The following is a 21173-nucleotide window of genomic DNA, read 5'->3' on the forward strand; positions in this document are numbered from 1 at the left end:
GTCATCTTTTAATTTATTTCATTTTATAATTTTTAACTCACAATAATCTTTATTGATAATAAAAATGAATTCGTTAGAAACAAAGCGTTAAACTAACGAAATTCACATACATAACCTCATATCATTTGAGCCAACATTTTATTTTTCTCTAAACTCTGGAATGGGCACTTAAAATCGAAATCGACATATTTTATAGAGTTAACCGAGCTTTTAGCAACTTATTTAGCAGATTAAAAAAAACCGCATTCACATCCCGTGAAACAATCAATGCTTCCGAAATATATTCCAGCGCTTTTCCCCCACTCTTTCAGCTCCTAATTGCTGCTTCTGGGGGTAAAATGGACGGCCAAAATAGATTATATTCGCTCGCGAAGAAAGGAAAAATACGCAGGTTGAACAACTGAGAGGGCGCGATGGCCTTCGTGAAAACCACCAGACTTCTAAAATTTCATTTCATTCAAACCCACCGTGCACCGTAAGCGAGCACGTATCACCGAGTTTTTTTGGAGCAACTTCCATTACCGCATCGCGGGTTGCTCTATACCAAGGATACTTACAACATTTTTTCCAGACCGATCGATATTCCACCAAGTAATAGTGTTTGAAATCCAATCATGTAAACAGATACGTTTCTAAGGTAATATTTTGTCCCAAAATCAAAACTATTTTATTATGAATCATGTGGAGCTTGCTCAGGGCTACGTGCGTCACACCCATCCTGCACCGTACGCGCAATCCGAAACAAAAAACTGGAATCTATTTCACCAATGGGCGCAGCACGGTAAAATATTAAGTGTGATGTATGTGGCCTAGGTTGATGATAAGATTAATTGACCCAATGGTGAATTAAATAAATGAGCGTTTCTATCCAAGGGGAAATACTTTTAAAGTTAACCAATATTTGTTTTATTCACATCATTAAAAAATTACGAGATAAAATATTCCTCTTTCCAACTTTATCGTAAGAAAAATTGATAAAATTTTAGAGTTACACTTTGAGATTCTAAATGCTCACAATTAAATCTGCATCAGAATTATCGGAAAACAGCAAAATATACATAATTTGTAACAAGATTGCGCCTGAAAAGGAACTTTAAAGCCAAAAATAAAATACATTGTAACATCTTTTGCGTATTTATCCACAGCGATCCAAAATTAAAAACAGCAAAGAAATTTCACAAATGGCCGCAAAAGGGTAAAAATTTTAGTAATTTTATATGAGGGTTCAGATGTACACCAAGGTTCAGTTTAGAAGGACGAGAAAGTATCGTACATATCCACTATAATCGATTTCAAGCGAGGATTTATTTAAGGTGGTACGCTTTTATCGTTTTTTCCAAAACATTATCATGAAATCGTCCTCCTTATGTAGTGGATGGAATATAAATTGGCTGCTCAGCACGCTTGTTCGCTCATCGCATCGCATTACGCCGCCACGACTGAAGTGTTTATTTTCTTCTCTCCTTTCGCAGGGAGAGACACCCGAACATGAGGTTATGGCTGACTGTGGTGCTTTGGCTGGGATCCAGTCTCGTCCTCACGGAAGAAACACCGCCTCCCTCCAAACGGCGTAAGTATCACGGCCGACGCCCTCCTCCTCCTCCTCTTGTCATCCGCCCCCTTGTAACAATATTTACCTCCCTACTCCCCACCGCATCATCCCATTCATCCCGAAATCGTCTCATGAACGGCGATCCTTCTCCCGCATGAATCGAGGGGATTATTTGTGACTGGAGATTGGAGAAATATTTAGTGCTTTCCCTGCGAATAGACTGCGTGAAGATTTCTCGGGATTGCCGCCGGGTCAGCAACTGCATTACTGCCGACATTTCGATGACCGCCTCGGCCATGGTCCTCAGGGCTGTGAGGACAGGATTATGACTCACATCCCTGAGGACGATGGCCGAGTTGGGCATCGAAACGTCGGCATTAATGATGTAATGGCTGACCCGGTGGCGATCCCGAGAACTCGTCCCGCGACTGGTATTGGATTAGCCTGACCAAAATTCCACCAAGTGATTTTGTTTAAAATTCAATCGTGTAAATTTTATATTTTTTATTTACATGATATGCCATGAGAAAAAAGTAATTACCTTTTTATTAAACTGAAAGAATTTTACCATGAGGCTCGATAAAATTTCCATGGCAGATCAGGATAGCGTAGAAGCCTGCGTAGTAGCCCGGAAAGCCAAATGTCCGTGGTTTGATTCCCGAATTTTTTCTTCACTGCAATAAAATATATTTTACCGTCGACCACGCGACAGACTTTGAATTATTACTTAATTATTTAATAATAATAAATATTTTTGAAATATTACGTAATTTATCTAAGGTAATATTTTGGTTCCAAAATCAAAACAATATCCTGATGCGGAGCTGGCTCTGGATCGCAGTCGTCATACACATCTTGAATTTCACTGCCCGCGCGCAATTTGAAACAAACTGGAAACTATTTCAGAAATGGGCGCCTCACGTTGAAGTATAAAGAGTCAGATATCAGTGGTCCGGGTGAATTTTTGTAATAATTACCTCAATGATGCAATGAAAAAAGGGCTATCTAATTACGGGAAAATATTTATAAAGTACGCACACACTCACAGCCGACTCCCTCCTCATCTCTCGCCATTCGCCATCTCGTAATAATATTTTCCCCCCACACACCATCCTGAAATCGCCTCTTCAATGGTGATCCCTCTTCCGCATGAATGTAAGAGGTTCTTTAGGACTGGTATTGGTACTTGGGAGGAGGCAACCGAGGGATTTGGGTATTTGCACCTCGTGGGAGGATTCAATAAGGAGAAAATCTATGAGCGCCTGAAGAACTAAGAAGAAAGAAAAGGATACTTAATAGCGAGTAAAATTCGCCATTGCCTTTCAACAATGCTGGTACTTAAAAGAGCTATATAAAATTCAACAGAATTCTCGCTACGGTCTTATTGACTTTGCTCTGGACGGAATAATATTTTTTTAATCATAGTGTAAGGCGCTCTTAGATTTTCTTACCTGTACGGAAACCCGAGAAATTTTTATTCATCCTATTCGCCGGGAATGTGTTAAGTAATAAATTGAGTAAGGAGGTTGGAGAGACAGCGTGCGTTGGTTTTTCGACCGACAACGCGGATTGAAGCCATTACTCTAGTGAGATGAGGCCGTTCATAGTTTTTTTCCGATGACTCATCAGCTGACTCCCTTACTCGGCCACACCAATCAGGGTCCGCGACCAACAAGACGTTCACAATTTATTGCGGAGGAAGAACAGATCAAAAATAGAAGATATATGGCCTTTAGGCGAGGGAAAATGCAAGGGTAGTTTGAGAATTATATCAACCTAAAATGGCGATCTAGGTAAGAGAAACCCATAACTTTTTTCAAGTGCACATTAGTCTGAGATTTTCCTGTGTAAAGACAGAGAAGGATACCTCATAAATAGTAAAAGGCGCAACTAGCTTTCATTAATATTATTGATTAGGAGAACTATGGAAATTAAACAGAATACTCGCTTCGTTGGGCGTCTAATTGACTGGGTTCTGTACGGGATAATAATTTTTTATCATAAGCTAATATTAATATGATACAGGATAACAACTATACATGATTAAACGAGTACAGATTAGATTTACACCTCCAACCACTTCGGGTTTTGAAGAACAACCATTTTTATCTCCCTCTACCAGACATTTAGGCTCAAACCTTGACAATATTCGCACAAATTTTACGCCCCTCATGACTTACACATTTTTTTACACGTTTTCTTCCGGGAAGATTTGAAGCGCAACTGCTTGCATCTCGTTGCTTCCTTTTTTCACTACACAGAAGTTAAAAAAAAGCCTACCTCTTGCCCCAGCCTCATTTGGCATTATTTTGCTGACGAGAACGCCCTTCTCTTGACAAAACACGGCTTCTTAAATTTGTGGAAGTACGTGTGATTCGTACATTCATTTTCCCTTTTCTCCGCAAGAGCATCAGCATCTAGATAAATATACCAGCCGATGCAAGGAATTCGTGTTTTTCCCCTGATCTATCAAGCAGCAGCAGCAAAAAATATATTCGGTTCTAATGGTACAACATAGAAAGGAAGCATTTAAGGCTATTCCTCCGTAAATATTAGTAATTGTCATTTTTATCATAGTATGTCTTTAAATACATGAAAATAATATCGTCTTTAACTAAAATATATCATATTACCGTGCAGATATTTTACAAAAAACGACTAAACATTTTCAACAAACGAAAACAAGTTAAATTGGACGAAAATATGGGCATAACATAAATATTGTGCCTTCAAGTTAGAACAAATAATTCACCCAGGATTTTTACACGTGAAAATGTGTCGTATCACCAAATGCATTACTAAAATTCTAACCTAAATATACATAAGAAGTTCTGAAACCCGAGACTAATTATAAATCTATAGTATAACTCGAAAACGTTAAATCTTGCTCGATTTTTTTGCAAGTTCGAATGACGCACTTGTAATGGAACCCAAGTATGGAAAAAAATTATAATCATTTCGCTGAATAGCTTCTATATCCATGCCGTAAAGAACAAATTGAATTAAATTCCTTAAAAAGATGTCCACATCACATCGTGTCGCCACAACATATCGTTTCTGCACTCGTAAAAAGTTTCACGACCACATAAAATGGGGTTGAATTTATGGAGATTATGAAATCAAGGCTATAAGATCAGAGATCGCATCTCTGTTCATTAGGAGGCGATAAATACACTTCCCAACGCGAGACGCACATTCCATAAGGTGAGAGAACCGTCGAGGGCTTTTTTATATTTATTTATGTATAAAAATTTATAGTTTCGCGAGGAGAGAGAGTTAAGCTTTAAGGAAAAAAAGACACTCGAGTTGCGTGAAAATTGATCATCCGTTTGACCCAATTGGGAAACTCACATTCCCTCCCCATTACGGCTTCGCATTGTCGTTCAGTATAGTTTTGGTCATCCAAACGAGGAGCTGGACCACGCGGCACAGCGTGGAGAGGGCTGAAGAAGAGGTGAAAGCGGTGGAATGCGTGGGATGACCAAATTCCCTCTCGCGTCACAGTAAATTTTTGCCCCACACGACATTTTCATTTACTTTATTTTTTTGGGCGACTAAAATAAAATGCGAACGACTTTACTCGGGTCCGAACCCGAGTCGCAAGTTCTCCGGTGACATGATTAAAGTAAAAAAAAAAGAAACGATAATATCTCTCCGCGAGGACGACGACTCTCTCTCTCTCAACTCCAAACATACCGGTGGTGCCATGCGATATACCCGCCATTGCATTTTATAGGTGTCCAAAAGGGCATTATCTCACGGACTGCCCAAAGGATTTCATAACATGCCGAATCCTCCCGGGAGGTATCAGATTATGTATTTCAACGTCGCCGTTCGCCTCATATGGTCGGCGCAACAGTGAACGGATCATAGAATCGAGCCTGTGACCTAGATTTTTTACAATTTTCTCACGCCCATATTTAAAATTAAATGCATTCCATTGCCCTACAGAAACTGAATAACCCATTAAAAATTTTGGATACAGCAATGACCAAATCTTTCAGATGAAAATTTTCGGAGTAGATATCTTCAGATCTTTACACTTCGAATTAAAACCATAGAATTTGAAATATCCATAACAATGAGCTATTCGTCGATTGTACAGCTGTACCTGGTTTTCACGTCAAAGCAACGTCAATATTGTGGTTTAAAACTCTCACGAAAATTTCCAAATCGGGAGATAATCAAGCCCAGGACCACGGCGAGTGAAACTAACACAGTAGCCATCACTATAACTCGATTACTAAAAGAAAGATAAAATATATGATACAAGTTTAGAAAAAGGTGTGTGAGTAATACCAAGGCAATCGCACACGGGAAAATAGGGGTACTAAGGAATACAACTAACTAGGCCTAAAAATAACGAGTTATTAAAATTCTATCCTCAACGGAAAGGCCGTCTTTGATCAATACCCGATATTTATTAATTGACTCAATCGCGAATGCAATGCCACCGCTTATTTCACATCTCAAACCTTAACTCCCCTTCTTGGTGAACCTGCCACATACTAAGGAAATCAATAAAAGTGAGGCAGGCATTCAGCAAAAAGGCTGGGCACAAAAATTACCAAAACAAGATAGCGGCCTTCTTAGCAAACGAAGAAATCGCATACGTTTCCTGTTCATTCCTTTCACTCAGAGGGGAAAAACATCTTTCGAGTGGATCGCTGTCTTTCCAAATTCAATTTAAAAAAATAGAATGCGCGAAATAGAAGGACCTTGGAGATTGGGAGATAAGGGAGAAAGATATGAGATGGAAATGAAAGTAAAAGAGAACGGGGTCGCGATCTATTTAAGCTTTCATCTACCGTGGGGGTCGAGTAGGATGGGTGGAGAATGGACATAGTGGACGTGAATGAAGTGGGGTGGGTGGAACGGGGGAGAATTCACAACAAACCTATTGCCTCGGATACGATCAGCTTCACTCCCACGTACTCCACAATATTCCATCCTCAATAATCTATTTCCAGAGATGCTTCAATTTTTATATCGATGTGTGTGCTTAAGGATTAACTGATATTCATCTACATATTCTTCCGCATATTCTTCTACATATTACCCCGCAAGCCGCCTAAAAAGGCTTATGGCAGGGGGTATTAGGACACCAGCCGTCTACATATAAAAAGCAAATACCTAAAAAAATTAGTAACGGCATTTATTATAGTTCTTTATGGTTCGGTAGAAAAATGAATTCGCATATCTACCCGTTCGGCAAAATATCTCTCTAAATATATTCTGTCGGAACTGGAAATATAGTGGGGCTCTAAGATGATGTTCTTCGTATCGCTCTTAAAGATACTTACTCTCAATAGCTCAGGGAATCTAAGCCTAGCGCGAAGCCTACTAGTCTCTAGCGGCTCCCAGCCTTCTTCGCTTAACATCTGGGTAACGATTGTTGTACGCCCGTGGCAGATATCTTTTCGGAAGCCGTGAAGACAGCCGTGGAGGAAGTTGGTGCATGTAGGAGCCAACCAACAGCTTAGGTTCTTTGCACCATAGGACGGATTAATGATTTTTTTAATGGCATCGATACTAGATGGACGCTTCCATAATAACTCTAATCTCTGCATCCATTCAAAACTGCTGGTAAAACATAGGTATTAAGTAAGTACCTAAATTTTTCATTTTTAGTCTACGTACATTCGGTGTTAAAAATGTTCCCCATTATTTTATTTTGTGCTATTGCTTTTACATATTGTATTTTTAATGTTACGCTTTATAAATTTGATTTCTGACAAATGGAGCCTATGCAAAATACCAGTAAAGGATGCTCTGTTTTACCTACTTAATGAGCAATGTCCAAGTACAAGGAAATCTTAAATCTATCTATCCATCCTGTCTACAACACGGTATCGTTAATCATAAGATGCCATTGTTGTTGGTCATTGAAATCTCCCCCGTTCTTCCGCAGATAAGTGTCCGGATGCCACGCCTTCGACGCACCTCTTGTGCTACCACTGGGGGGAGCTGACCTCATCGGCGCTGGACCCCTGCGTCTGCACCCACCTCGTGCTTCCGTCCAAGGAGACCAAGGATGGATACCAGCTGGATACGGACAAAAGTAAGCCATTACCTCTATTAAATCCGGGAGAACCTTTGAAAAAAAATGTGGAACAGCCGAACGAAATGGGACGCGACCAAGGGCGTACCCAGAATGAAAACTAGAGGGGGGCAAGTCGTGGTCGTTCAAGTTATAATACAGAAAAGGTTAAGAAACCAAAATTTAAAGAAAATTATAACAGCGCTATAAATTACATATTTTATAATAATGTCAATTTGCATGAATTTAAAGAACATTTTTTCAAAACTTTCATTTTGAACTAAATTTACTTTTGCTTCTGGGGGGTGGGGGCAGCTGTCTCCCCCCTTCGCTGGGTACGCCCATGGACGCAACACTCTTTCTCGATGGTTCGTTTTTCATGATTTACAGCCAGTTTAAAACTAACTCTATCCTCTCTGAAAGTACAGCAGGATATTAAGAGTGGATCCTTTTAAAACTTAGCCTTCATCTGAATTACATTAAAACGTTACTTTTTTTTGAGTCAGTTAAACTCATATTCCAAATTTTTTATTATTGTAATTCAGATAAATTTTGATAAGGTCATACTCTATATCTCCAGAAAATTTCAAGATTATAGCACAAGTTTTGAGTATGAAATATGTCAAAAAAAAGATAAAATACGGCCAAGCGAGAGTCATATGTACTCGGCGGCAACCGTATCGCACGTGGTCATATTAGAGACTTTTGTACTTTAAAACAAGTGATAATCGCTTCATAACTTCAAAAACGCAGTAATACTCCAAAACATATTTATGTGAAGCCACCCGGTACCACCGATACAGCAGCATCATCAAGGAAAACTTCCTCGATAACAATACTTGCGGGAAACTATGTCACCTTCACTCAGATAATCCCCATTTATGAGTACATTCCTCTTATTTCAATTCCTGACGCCTTATTATGACGTCAAAATCAGGCTATCATTGCTTTTCGGTACGAAAAGAAAGCTAGCCTATTACATTCCAGGGTAATTTTAAAGTTTCTCGCCGAATTATTGATAGCCCTTGCGTAAAATGCGTCAAAGGACCAGAATTTAAAGAAAAATACAGGGTGAATAATTAATTATAATCGATAATAGATAAGTTGCTCCTCAGAGATACTTACTTAAAAGCTCTAAACCCTCATACCAGCGATTAAGTTGGGAATTCGCCCTATCATATCATAGCCACATAACTCCACCTCTTTGATAGATAAAATATTGATACTTTTGACAAGGTACTCCAGAACGTGACCCTACACGGCTGCTCGTGACAGCCTCAAGAGTACGGATAACGACCTTCATTGTTGAGAGTGCGATTTTTGATTCATTTATTTTCTCCTACCCATTTTGACGGGGATACTTCGGGAACGAATATAAATTGATGATCCTTCGGAAAGTCGAGACGATGTTCTGTTGATCTTTTTTCCTCTTAAGTCGTGCAATGGCTGACGGCGAGCGATTATTACCCACGAAGTTGCGTAATGAGAGGCCGAAATCGGTTCTCGACGAGATCTACTTCGAATGAGTGTGGGATGGCAAGGCGTAATTTAGGATACTCGATTTCTTTAGCGGTTGAGATTTGATGGATTAAGTTTGGATGCGAGCTCAAAATTAAATTGGGTTTAATACGATTCAGTCTCAAAAAAAATATTTCACTTTTCATCATTTGCCATTACAAGACAACAATCCTTGGACTGGTTTGACGCAGCTCTCCATTCCGCTCTCCTATCTGCTATCTCTTTCATAGTGACATATTTATTCTATTTTACTCCCTTAGTAATCTGTCCTATATAACTGATTTGGGGCCGTGCCTAACCCTATTTCACGTCTAACTAACTTCTACGATTGTTTTCACCAGGTTATCATGCCTCATAATATGGTCAACCAAATTGGCTTCTCTTCAGTATTTTTGGAGGACTTCTCTTTTCTTCCACTTTTCTTAGTATTTCCTTTTTACTGTTGTGTTTTACCATTTTTTAATCAGACGATTCTGTTCCTGGCCTCATATATCCTTAGAATCTTACAATTATAGAGTAGCCTATGATTAGGTTTCCCACAGACCGGGACAGCAGTATTTTATAAACACCATGCAATGCGTGGTGAAAAAACTCACTCAAGGGGGGCTCGAACCCGCGACCTCATGATTAGCGGGAGAGGTTTTCACCCTTCCGACTTCATTCCTCTCAATGTTTCAAAATTGAGCCATTCCTCATTTGGGAAAGGTAGATTGCTCTCCGATGCGATAGAATATGGAATGATGCAAACTACGTTAGCAATCTGGGGATAGCGAAAACGCACTTCTACTCTCCGTGCGATGCGGAGCAAATTTCACAACCAGAACAATGCCTCCCCTCAAGAGGACATAAACGATAGTGCACCGACAAATGCCTCGCGAAAGAATTTCGCATTCAAATCGCAATGAGGGGGTGTCCACAGCCGATGGATGAACGTCAATCAAGACGCATGTATGTAGGTATGTATGTGCCGCAAAATAAGCGACACAGGCGCGAGTGGACCACACCCTCCATCTGTGCGCTCTCCGATAGTATTTAGAACGGCTTTCGAAGCCAACAACACTGCATCAGGGCACTAACCACACCGTGACACTGAATGTGAATAATACAATCCCCAGCGTTGCATCACTCTTGGCCTACATTTTGAGATCCTCATTTGAGGAAACAAAACTATTCAGGAGATGAGAAGGTGGAAAATACAGGTGGAAATGGGTGAAATGATTCTTAGAATGGAGGACAGAAACGCGAGCATCTTATGACAGGGTGTGCGCTATGTTTGTAACGTAGACACTATGGCTTTTCAAGGTTTTTCTAAAAATTTTGACTCGAAGTTACCACAGTAAAAAGTTATGGTACCTTTTCACACGATTTATTCAATACGGCCGGTTTATAACTTTTTATTGTTCAGAATGGATTTTCACAAGGCAAAGCCAGAAACAATCGAGTTTATCGAAGTTACCACATTTATTGATGTTTTTACGTATCTACCGATTTGATCGATAGATTTTTCTTCCTCATAGGAAAATCTACTAAAATTGGTAGCATATTAATTGCGTAAGCTTGGTTTCGCTGATGGTAGGACCTGCCCGCCTTGTGACGGTGCAGGATTCCTCGTCCTCTCCCTTCCTTCCCGTCCTTCCCCTGGAGGCGTCGTCGGGCTCTCATCGCGGCGGCGCCTCCTTTCCTTGCTCCTTCCCCTTCTGGTGGTAGAGGAGAAAAGCTAACGCTTACAGTCCCTGCCCCAGGAGTGTATCCCGCGAGCCCGTTCTAAGGGTTTCGTTCCACCTGATGTTTTTACGTATATGTTGGGTCTTGTTGAGCTATAATTATTTTTCAGGCATGAAATTTATCATTTTGACTTTTTTTAATGAAATAAAATCATCCAATCTCGTCTGATATTTTGTCTTATACTCGTTGAAACTAATATGCTAGGTGAGTGACTTTGTAAGCAGTCACGCGCACGGGTGCAAAATCAAATACACCAAGGACGAATTCCGCCATAAAAAAATATGTTAACTTCTCAAAAATAGCAAATTACAAAGCAGCTTTAATCAGCGTGAAAATTTTATTCACTGTCCTCCTCGTCATCATCTTTCCCTTCCTCCGTATTCTGTGTCGCTATCATTTTCACCTATACCTGCAAACGACTCAAAATAACTGCTGCGTAACTTAGTTCCTCTCCCCTCTAGTTCACGTTGGTGTATTTACTATGCTAGACTAGATATTTATATATAGAAATATTTTTCATTTATAACTTTCGCAAATTATTTGTAAACTTTCAATAAATTAAAAATTAGAGCACTGCATGACATTTTGAATGAAATTATAGGGTAGGATCTGGATGAAAAGTTTTCGTTAGCATGAGGAAAACCCGCAGAAATGGTAAATTATCCAGCAATTTAAAAAAAATGTTTTAGCCGTGATCTGAGGTTATCAAAAAGTTACCTCAATAAAACTACGCAGCCTCAAGTTTGTAATAAGAATTTTCCAACCAAGTCAATGAAAAATTATTAAAATTTTCGATAAAATCAACTTACTGGTCTGAGGAGCGGGCATAGAAACCAACACGCCCAAGCATTTCAAGAGAGACGTAAAAGACGTGTTTCAGTTAGGGTGGATGAACTCAGTTATGGCAGCAGTCACTTGAAGACGCCTGCAAGTCTAGATGAAAATGATAGCGACGCGGCTACGGAAGAAGGAAAAGATGATGACGATGAGGATCTCCAAATACCCTACCGTAGAAGTACCTACAGAGAGTTACTTTCTATTGAAAGTTACTTTCGATTAAAAATGAGCATGTTCTGCACGAGCGTAAAACGGCCAAAAGAAAAAAATTATCTTATATTTAATTATAGAGTGGAAAATACCTAGAGTTTAATTTCAAATTATCAATAATACCGTTAACACACCTATTTTATGCCACTACTCCGTTACTTCCGACATATTTTCGTGGCAAAAAAGCTAATAACGGAGAAGCGATTAATTGACTAGCAAGTCAATGTCGTTTTCAAATATGGTATTTAAGGAGAAAGCTGGCTTCTCGGAGCGATACCACAACTAGCATTGCACAGCCACTTTATGAAGGTAATGAGAAAAGGCATGCATAATAAAAGTATATATTTTTAAAATTATATTATTGTAAAAAAACTTTCGTAACATATATTTATGTAAAAATATTGTATATCATTGTATTTTATATTGTTCTCATGTTTACATTCATAGCCATAACGATGGTTTTAAATAAACTGAAACGTTGGCTAACAACTTTTTTGCATCATGTACATTTGACCTATACTCCAAGAATTATTTTACCATTAATTAAATGAGGTCAAGATAAGAAGAAAAAAAATTAAAAGGCAAAACACAATTTTGTGGCCCTGTTTCTTCCGACCCACGGCTCCTTTCTTTAAGAGAAGGCTAATACCGACGCCGGGTTTTTCTCTACCTTTCCCTCCATATCCTTCTCTAAATGCGCAAATGACCTCATCCGTCAGTGGCCTCTTCCAAATATCTTACCCACGATTCGTTTCGAGAGGCTCGCACGGGAGTCTGTTCCTTAGCACTGTCGGAATCCGGTCCGGGCGCCCGGTGAAATAACTGGTGACGACGGAGGAATGGAAGATAAAAGACGAGAGACGAATGAAGCGAATCCAATCGGGAGGAAAAGGAATCTTTCGGAGGAAGAAGACAGCAAGACTTTTGACGGGGAATGTGCGAGGGAGTGGGGGTGGGTCGTGTTGCAGGGAGGGGGAGAGGAGGGCAGCGACCACCTCGAAAGACGTGACCACTCTAGTGGAAATGTAAAAATAAACACCCACCAGGAACCGGACCTAAGCATGCTCACTTATCATTCTATCACTTCGGCCGCTCCACCACCTCGGCCACCACAGGACAGGCTCGTGGAGATCCACCGGCTCCATCCACTAATAGCAACATCAGTTTCCTTTCACAAGAACCTCTCACAAGGGAAGTATCTGAGGAATCACCACCGGATCTCGTTTAAATTTTGCTAGGTGATAGAAAATGGATACCCAATAGGCATGGATTTTGTTTCAGCCGCCAACTTTCAATACTTTTCGAGATATTAGCGATGGAAAGTACAAAAAAAACGCTAGAGTTTATGCAATTCGTAGCACAACAGTAGCCCCTTAAGGCCGATATATTGGAAAAATTGTTTTACTGGAGTTTTTTTTTGTTTCAATAGAACGGATTTATTTGGCTAGTATTGATAGTTGATATTTTTCGGTCTTTTTTTCTAATCCTTTCTTTTCCCTTCTTTTAGACTTTCTTCAGCCTCGAAGTATCATAATATTCTGAAGAAGACTTGTACAGGTACATTATTAATGCTGGCATGTCTGTATTTTAGAGAAATTTTAAACGTAGTATACTATTATTTTATTTTTCCTTATCTAGCTAAAAACAATTGTCTTTTGACGATTGAAATACTTTGAAGTGAAGAGAAAATTTTGGATGCAGATCTAATCTCCACTCCACCACACACCACTGGTGTTAATCTTGACGTACTTATTGCTTACTTGCAACTTGCATACTAATGTTAAAAATTTTAAATTTTTTTGACATAAGATATAGTTGCCTATATAACACGTATATGAATATTTCGTCTCCGGCTTTTTTATAGAATTTAAATTTTATTGCTTGAACCACAGCTATATGTTTAACACGGTACTACTTCATGAACACCGAAATTTTCAAGATGACAATGGGTCGCATTCAGGATGAGTGAGTGGTCAGGTAAAACTATACCAGTTGAATGAACTTAGAGCGTCTCTAGCGGTTGAAAAATTTTAAATTTAGTTATAACATATGTGATTCCTCTAGATTCTCTGTATCCAAAACTTTCCCTCTACTTCAAATTATTTCAAGCGTCAAAGCCAACTATTTTGGCAATATAAGGAAAAGTAAAATAATAGATAGTATTATACGTTTAAAATTTTCTTTAAGACAAGCATGCCAGCCTTAATAATAAAAACCGTTAAGGATTCTTAGGATAATTATGATTCCTTGAGGCTGAAGATAGTCCAAAGGAAGGAAAAAGAACATACTAGAGAGAAAGACTAAAATATAAAAAAATATCAGGTATCAATACTAGTCAAATAAATAAATCCGTTCTATTGAGACAAAAAAAACTCCAGTAAAACAATTTTTCCTTTTCCAAATTTCCTCAAATGAGGGTCTTGAAGTAAATTAACACATTAGAAAACACAGCGCGAAAATTCTCAGGAATCATAAAATTTCATTTGTTTCTCATTGCTACTCCTTAAGTTGGCTTCTATATTGTTGAGTCGTTCACGAGAACACGGGTTGAAATGGTTGAAACAAAGTGGTCCAGTTTGCAAGGCATGCTATACTAGAGTAATGGAGCCGTTTCATATGTACGTTTTATAATAATGGTGCCGGTAACATCAAGATATCGCCAGCGCTGTTTAAGAGTTCTCCCCAACATAAAAATGGCATTATCATGATACCGAGATTTAAATTTATGCTTGGAAAACTGAGTTTTATAGGTTATAATCATAGAGCATCTGGAGAGGGCGTTAGCTACCCCTCCTACGGTAGGAAAGTGAAGCCAGGGGGGCGTGGCACTTTAGCCGGTCCGCCATATCCCTTTACCCCGGGTGGAGCAGAAATACATGGTTCCTTATGGGGAATTCGTCAAAGGAAACTCAATATTTTACCTATGACAGCCGGAAAAAGCCGTTCCCACCGATGAGGGAAGGTTATCTGTTGAATATAAAACCGGAAAAAATGCATCTTTTGGATGAAATAAACGATTCAACCACGGTGTAGCAAATTAAAAATATGAAGCACGACAAGTCATTTGCGACATTAGCAACTAATTTTCAGCTGTAAGGTGAAAAATAACTGATGAATTCATGTGAAACCACTAAGTTATAACTTGAGATGATCACAGTAGAACTTTTTAAACCAAATTCAGTTATGAAAGTAAATAAAAAAGGATAAATGGACGAGAGAGGAATGGGAGGACACTGAATGCTACGATAATAACGACGTTTAATTGCTATTGCGTGCACTACAAGATTTTATTTGGCTTATAATCCGTCAAAAATATACATAAATCGTGATTCAAGGAAAGAAATGATATAGTAAGACTTAGGAACTTTGACGTGGGAAGTAGACGCGTTCATGATGCTGTTGGCCTGGGAAGGATACGAGTGTCAATCGATGATCTTTCTCAACAAGTGCATCGAAAAGGTAGTCGGTAAAAAATTTCTGCATTGAGGGCTTGGCTCTATCTGATTTTCATCAAACAATAATCACAACGGAAATCATGCCTACCATTACTTATCAATTCTGTACTAAAGTATTGATGGAAAAACTTTGTACACACAGAGGTCAACCTTCCATTCTTATCACCGGACTTTTTTTCGGATATGTAACTTCAATATCCAAGTGTTTCACGGTGTAAATCATTTCCGAAACTCCTGTTAAAAACCTCATGGCCATTAAATGGAAAGGGCTTCCTCATCAAAGGACAAATTTGCGCATTAGGTAAGTAAAATATCAGCTAAGAGACAATATCGAAAGAGATTTTGCTTACAATTCCGAGTAAACTGCTATCAAAACAGTAGTATTTGAAGAAATTGAGGATGGGTCAGGTGCATTTCAAGTGCTGACAAATCAGAAATTATTTTCCTTCCCCAAAATCAGACGAACATGCACCGTGGATGCCAGCTGTATTAAATGATATCTTTGAAGGAGGTATTAAAAAAAGAAAACTATTGACATTTTCCAACTGATATAATGTACACACCCATTAAATGTTACATTTTCAGATTTCCAGAATGACTTAACAATGTTATTCAAACCGATTACTTATACAATTCATACAAAGTAACCAAATTAACAATAAATCTTAGGCAGACATGTTAGGCACAATTATGAATACACAATGAAGGCTGCCACACACCCAGGATTATTTCCAATTTCTGTATGTTCATACACCCTCAATTACATTGGCTACTGGATTAGCTGAACCTGCAATGAAAAATATGTACAAACAATTCAGCTGTATTACACCTAAATAGGATATATTTGGCAATTTCTATGGACAGAGCCTGTGTGATATATCAAATTCTTAGTATCACCAATCAAGGTAAACCTCTGGATGTTTATGAAAAATGCTATCACTTAAGTTAACCACAAGAGAATTTATGTCACAATACAGACAAGGGAAGAAGGAAATGAAATAGTAACAAGTAGGAAGTGATGGGGCCAACTGAAAAATGACTAAATGCATGCTGTAAGCTATAATTTTACTACTCCAGGTAATATCCCCAAACATGCACCATTAAATCCATTAGGAAGGCACGCAAAGTTACACAACCAAACATAAGCTAAAAGAAAACTATGATCTCCTAGTACTACAGAAAGCATCCCTTGGTAATACTGGAGTTTGATAAAACAACTGTTAAGGTTACCTACCCGCCAAAAGACCTGATTCTAAATCACACTTAAATCTGTTTACTCTCATACTAAATGGGAAAATTTGATTTCTGGACCCCTCAGTTTTATTTCCCTAATATTTTTCTGCACGTCGAACCCGCCAAAGTTCATTTACCTGAATATGCCATTGATGTAATCTGGGAATAGAGACATCACCCTGCAACTTATTTACAAGATTAATCCTAATGCTTGCAGTTCGTCACTAATTAAGCATGGGATTGAATGTAAGATATTGAGAATAGGAGGGCTGATTACTTTCTTGGACCACCACAAAATGCACAAATTTCTGTTGGATGTGTCAAAAGGTGTCAAGCTTCAAGCAGTAGCCCAATGGTCGATCCACTAGGCCACCACATCGGTGCTAAACAGAGATGGTCCTCATCAAATGTGGGAACAATTTACTACACATATACAAAACAATCCTACTCCATTTAATGTTGTCTAAAAATGGCATTACTTTTGTCCCCCTTTAATACCAAAACAATGAAAGTAATGAAATTGAATTTTTGCAAGCTAGTATTTGAGTAACTTGACATTATGGTGAACATGTATGGTACAAAATAGGTGCATACTTTTGTTTGCTATGTATTGTAGTGGTGCGAGATATGCGTGCACCAAGTGTACAGATAGCCTAAAAGTAGATTGTTTATTGTATCATAAGCAATAACCTTAGTGAGTGTTATTCACACTGATAAAAATTGAAGTGACAATTGTAACGAAAGACACATACGTTGAGTCACAGGGGGAAATTCATTGACAGACTATGAGTTCTGGGCGAGTAGTTAGAAGAAAACCACCATATGTGCCACAAACTTTCATCATCCTTATACAGGGTAATCACTTATTTATTTTTTTAATTGCAAAACAGACGTAAACATGATTAATCATCATGAACACATTCACAAAGAAGCAATGAAAGGGACACTAACGTGAAAAAAAATTGAAGAGGCACTAACTTGATCCTAGCATAGATAAAGGAGCTGTTGCTTCAGCAAAGTTGTTATCACAAAAACAAATATAAACAACACCTACGAGCAAAAAAAGATGAACAAGAGCTAAATGAAAAATGATATTAACCAAACATTGCAGTAACTCAGCAAAAACTAATTACAACATGTGGCCTCCACTTTCTAAGAGATATGGGGACATGAATGGGCTATGGAACAAGACAAAACACATTCAGGGCATGTGAAGTGGTCAAGATTCAATAATACTGTCAAATTATGCTTTCACAAGGATGTTTTTAAGACTGAGCATTTTATTTCTCAATGAGATCAATTAAGGTGTATATAAACCTATCAACAGAGGAAGAATTTCATGCTCTTTTGTTGCTGAGTAAGTGATGTTACTGGTCATCGCTAATGATCATAATAAGTTTTCGGTCGATAATTGTAATATTGCCTGTCACTCCTATCAAAACATGAGACGCAATTATAAGGCCAGTATAATAACTTATTAATTTTGCATTTTAGATCTTATTTCCACAATTTCTGGAAACCAAAATAAATTTGCCAATGCTTCGTTGAGAACCACTTGATCATGTGTTATGTTTTTAACTAACGTCGAATTTTGGTGCCTTAAGAGTGCCATGCGTATCTCCGCTCTAAATAGACCTAATATCTGAACACTAAGTGTTCAATGATGCACAGTATTCACTCACATGTCACAACTTGCACAGCGAATTGGTACCTTTTTTATGATTATGTCAATACACCAAAATGTTCACCAGCGAAGGTAGGCAGAGATGAAAAGAGTTCCAAAAACGAACTGATATTTTTTTAAATTTCTTACTTCATTATGATAAGCATTATCGCTCATGACAAAATCCAACATAGAATAATATAATTTTAGCACTGATAAGGATTAAGTAACAATTAACCTGTACATTGCCGCACAGGAGTCCACCTGCTGCACGTGGCACATACATAGACAATTAACAAGGTTCACCATGCACTTCAAGCAAATGCTACAGATATTACTAATAATTGACTATTTTGCAACTTACTGGTGGAATGTAATTCCTGGTATCCTTTTATCGGGGCAATTACTGCACCCGTAAGCCGCGCAGCAAACCATCTGCGAAGGTTGAATAAAAATGTCGTTTTCAAGGTTAAATACTCACTTTTTAACGGATAAAATAATATATCAGTATAAAGATGAATTCTAAACTATCAGCATACGTTCAGAATGCTTCAGCAGCATCGGATTACTGAAAATTAGGTGATTTTCTTAACACGTACCTTTATGAGAAAACGAGCGAGCGGGGTAAATGAATATGGCGGACGAACAAAAGCGCATCGGGTAAACAGGTTTCTGCTGGCTTCACTTTTTTCACCTAACGCCCTCTCCAGATGCTCTATGGTTATAATTTACAGTAATACAAATGCTTGTAGTTACAAAGGACGCCTATGCTTAGTTGACGGAGGCAAAGAGAAGGATACAATAATAAACCAAAGGCCCCTACTCTTTTATAATATTTGGGTATAATCTTTGTAGCTGGTTTGAGGTCTGTAATGAGCCAAAACATGAAAAGTAGCAGATGTATTATTTTAAGCATACATAGGTACCTTTAAATTTAAAATTTTCCACGCCTGAGAATATTATAGTTACAAGATGATAAACAAACTAGCGTATAACATCTCGCAAATTTTAGAATGTTCATTTCACGAATATTACAAAATAGGATCCTCAAGTCGGCCTCTAAATGTGTTGTCGCCCACCGCATATTTAAATGGGTTTACAAAAGTCGCCACTCGCGTCGCTGACGGACACATTGATCTGAGTTTCACGGGAAAATAAGGTATTATTAGGGGTTTCAACCGAGATTTATGCTCAAGATGATGTGATTTATCAACTTCATAACTCTCCAATGCTATTCCTCGCAATTTAAAACATTGATCTGCAAAATATTGAAAAAAAGTGGATCGTATTGCACTCATTACCGCGCTTCGAACATTTTTGACAACCGATTAACGACAGAAGTCAGCCTTCAATGGGATGGGATTGGACCTCCTCTTTGCAGCCCCCTCGGCTCAATTCTTTCTACATTTAAAAAGCCGTTCGACTGCAATACTCCTCCAAGTTGGCTTCCATTTCGCTTTACTGCTCTCGTGAACCGGGTTGAAACATGGCGGTCCATTTTACAAGGCCTGAGAAACTGAGTGAGGCAGGTTACTGGGTACGTTTTACGATAATGGTGCCGCAAGCATCAAGATAACGCCGGCGCCTGAGGGTTCTCACCAACATACAACTGGCCATTTCGCGAGCATGATGAGGAGATGCATTTAAACATATACCTAAATGGGCAAATGCGCAGAATAGTGCGCAGGTGTTTATGATATCTTTAGGGCCGCGCATGCTCTCATTAAGGAGGTAGTTAAAAAAAAAGCAGTGATTTATCATACGCGTGGGTGGGCGGCGGTTCGCACTTGTTTCTTTTTTTCTCGATTTGACCGCGATGTTCGGATGTCTGGTATGGTCTAATCTCGTCCGTGCTCGTGTGCGATGCTGTGAAATGGCGCAGCGACGATATTTTACGCATGTAATGTGTGTCAAATCTGTTCATTGCGAGACGAGTTTACTCTTGATTACGAAAGTAGATTAAGGAGTTTGAAATAGGGGGAGGAGGAAGGGATCCTAAGAACCTGCTCTCACGTAAAGACTCCACCGTAATGAGTCGAAAGGCGAAAGCGAATGAGTGCGGTAAATTATGGGAACCATGTAGCTAGCCTAGCTCGGAAATAATTCACGAAGTTATGCTCGGTGAACTGAATGGTGTAGAATCCCACATTAAATTTCAAACCCGTGACATTTAATAACAGATTTAATGGGTCAAGCAGACAATCTTCTTTTCTTTTAATATTCCTACCAATCCCGTAAAAAAACTAAGCCAAAAATTTATTTGCCCTGGGCCGCTTAAAATTTCAGCCAAATTGCGAAGTTAACGCTTTCAAATCATGTCTATCTGTACGAAATTTCACAATAGTTTTTATACGAATTGAGAAAAAATAATAAACTATAATTTTAAAAGTCATCTCCATAATAACTGAGTCACAGGTTCAGCACGAAAGTTTCAACTTGTTCAAAGTTTTCTTATCCGAAGTATTCGCTAACAATGTTGAATGCATGAGCTTAACGTAGTAAGATTTAAATTTACAAATAATTGGTTTGTATACATGGACTAAGCCCAACTTTCCAATCACGTTACAGGGAAAGTGAGTCAAATTATAACAATTTTTTTCTTTAAATATTTATATAAAATTAAAAACCGATGATAGAGAAATTGATTGCTTTAATCATTTTCCTACAAATAATTAAATGATCTCACAGGCAATTTCGTAAATTTATGAAAAGGCATGGAGAAATTTTAGCCTTCGAATGCTAGTGAAGGCGCTAATGAGATGTTGGTATAAATAAGAAAACTGATTTTCTTGCCCCCTTATACATTTCGCTCCTATTTTAAATTATTCCCTCCCAGGTATCCCATTTTCTTGATTCCTCGTAGTAGAGGACAACCATCATTAATTACTGACCGTCTGACCGTGCGTGTTCAAACTTGCGCGAAGTCAGCTTGTACCGATT

The 21173-nt window shown here is 38.5% G+C and overlaps 1 protein-coding gene and 1 long non-coding RNA gene across 2 annotated transcripts in view; one reads left to right on the forward strand and one right to left on the reverse strand.

Moving 5' to 3' along the window:
* The window catches only part of LOC124170444, a 151461-nt gene that overhangs the window by 109706 nt on the left and 20582 nt on the right, over positions 1-21173 (forward strand). Inside the window, exons 3-4 of the mRNA XM_046549169.1 lie at positions 1473-1570; positions 7464-7613. Of these exons, the coding sequence (XP_046405125.1) occupies positions 1489-1570; positions 7464-7613 (232 nt within the window). The 5' untranslated portion in view covers positions 1473-1488. The remainder of the gene's footprint in view (positions 1-1472; positions 1571-7463; positions 7614-21173) is intronic.
* On the reverse strand, positions 15869-19263 carry LOC124170450. Its single transcript, XR_006867467.1, has 3 exons — positions 18833-19263; positions 18598-18668; positions 15869-16124 (listed from the first exon to the last, which is right to left on the reverse strand). It is a non-coding gene; the product is annotated as an uncharacterized LOC124170450 (long non-coding RNA).

This window comes from Ischnura elegans, chromosome 1 (assembly GCF_921293095.1).
Source record: "Ischnura elegans chromosome 1, ioIscEleg1.1, whole genome shotgun sequence".
Taxonomy (NCBI): Eukaryota; Metazoa; Arthropoda; class Insecta; order Odonata; family Coenagrionidae; genus Ischnura; species Ischnura elegans.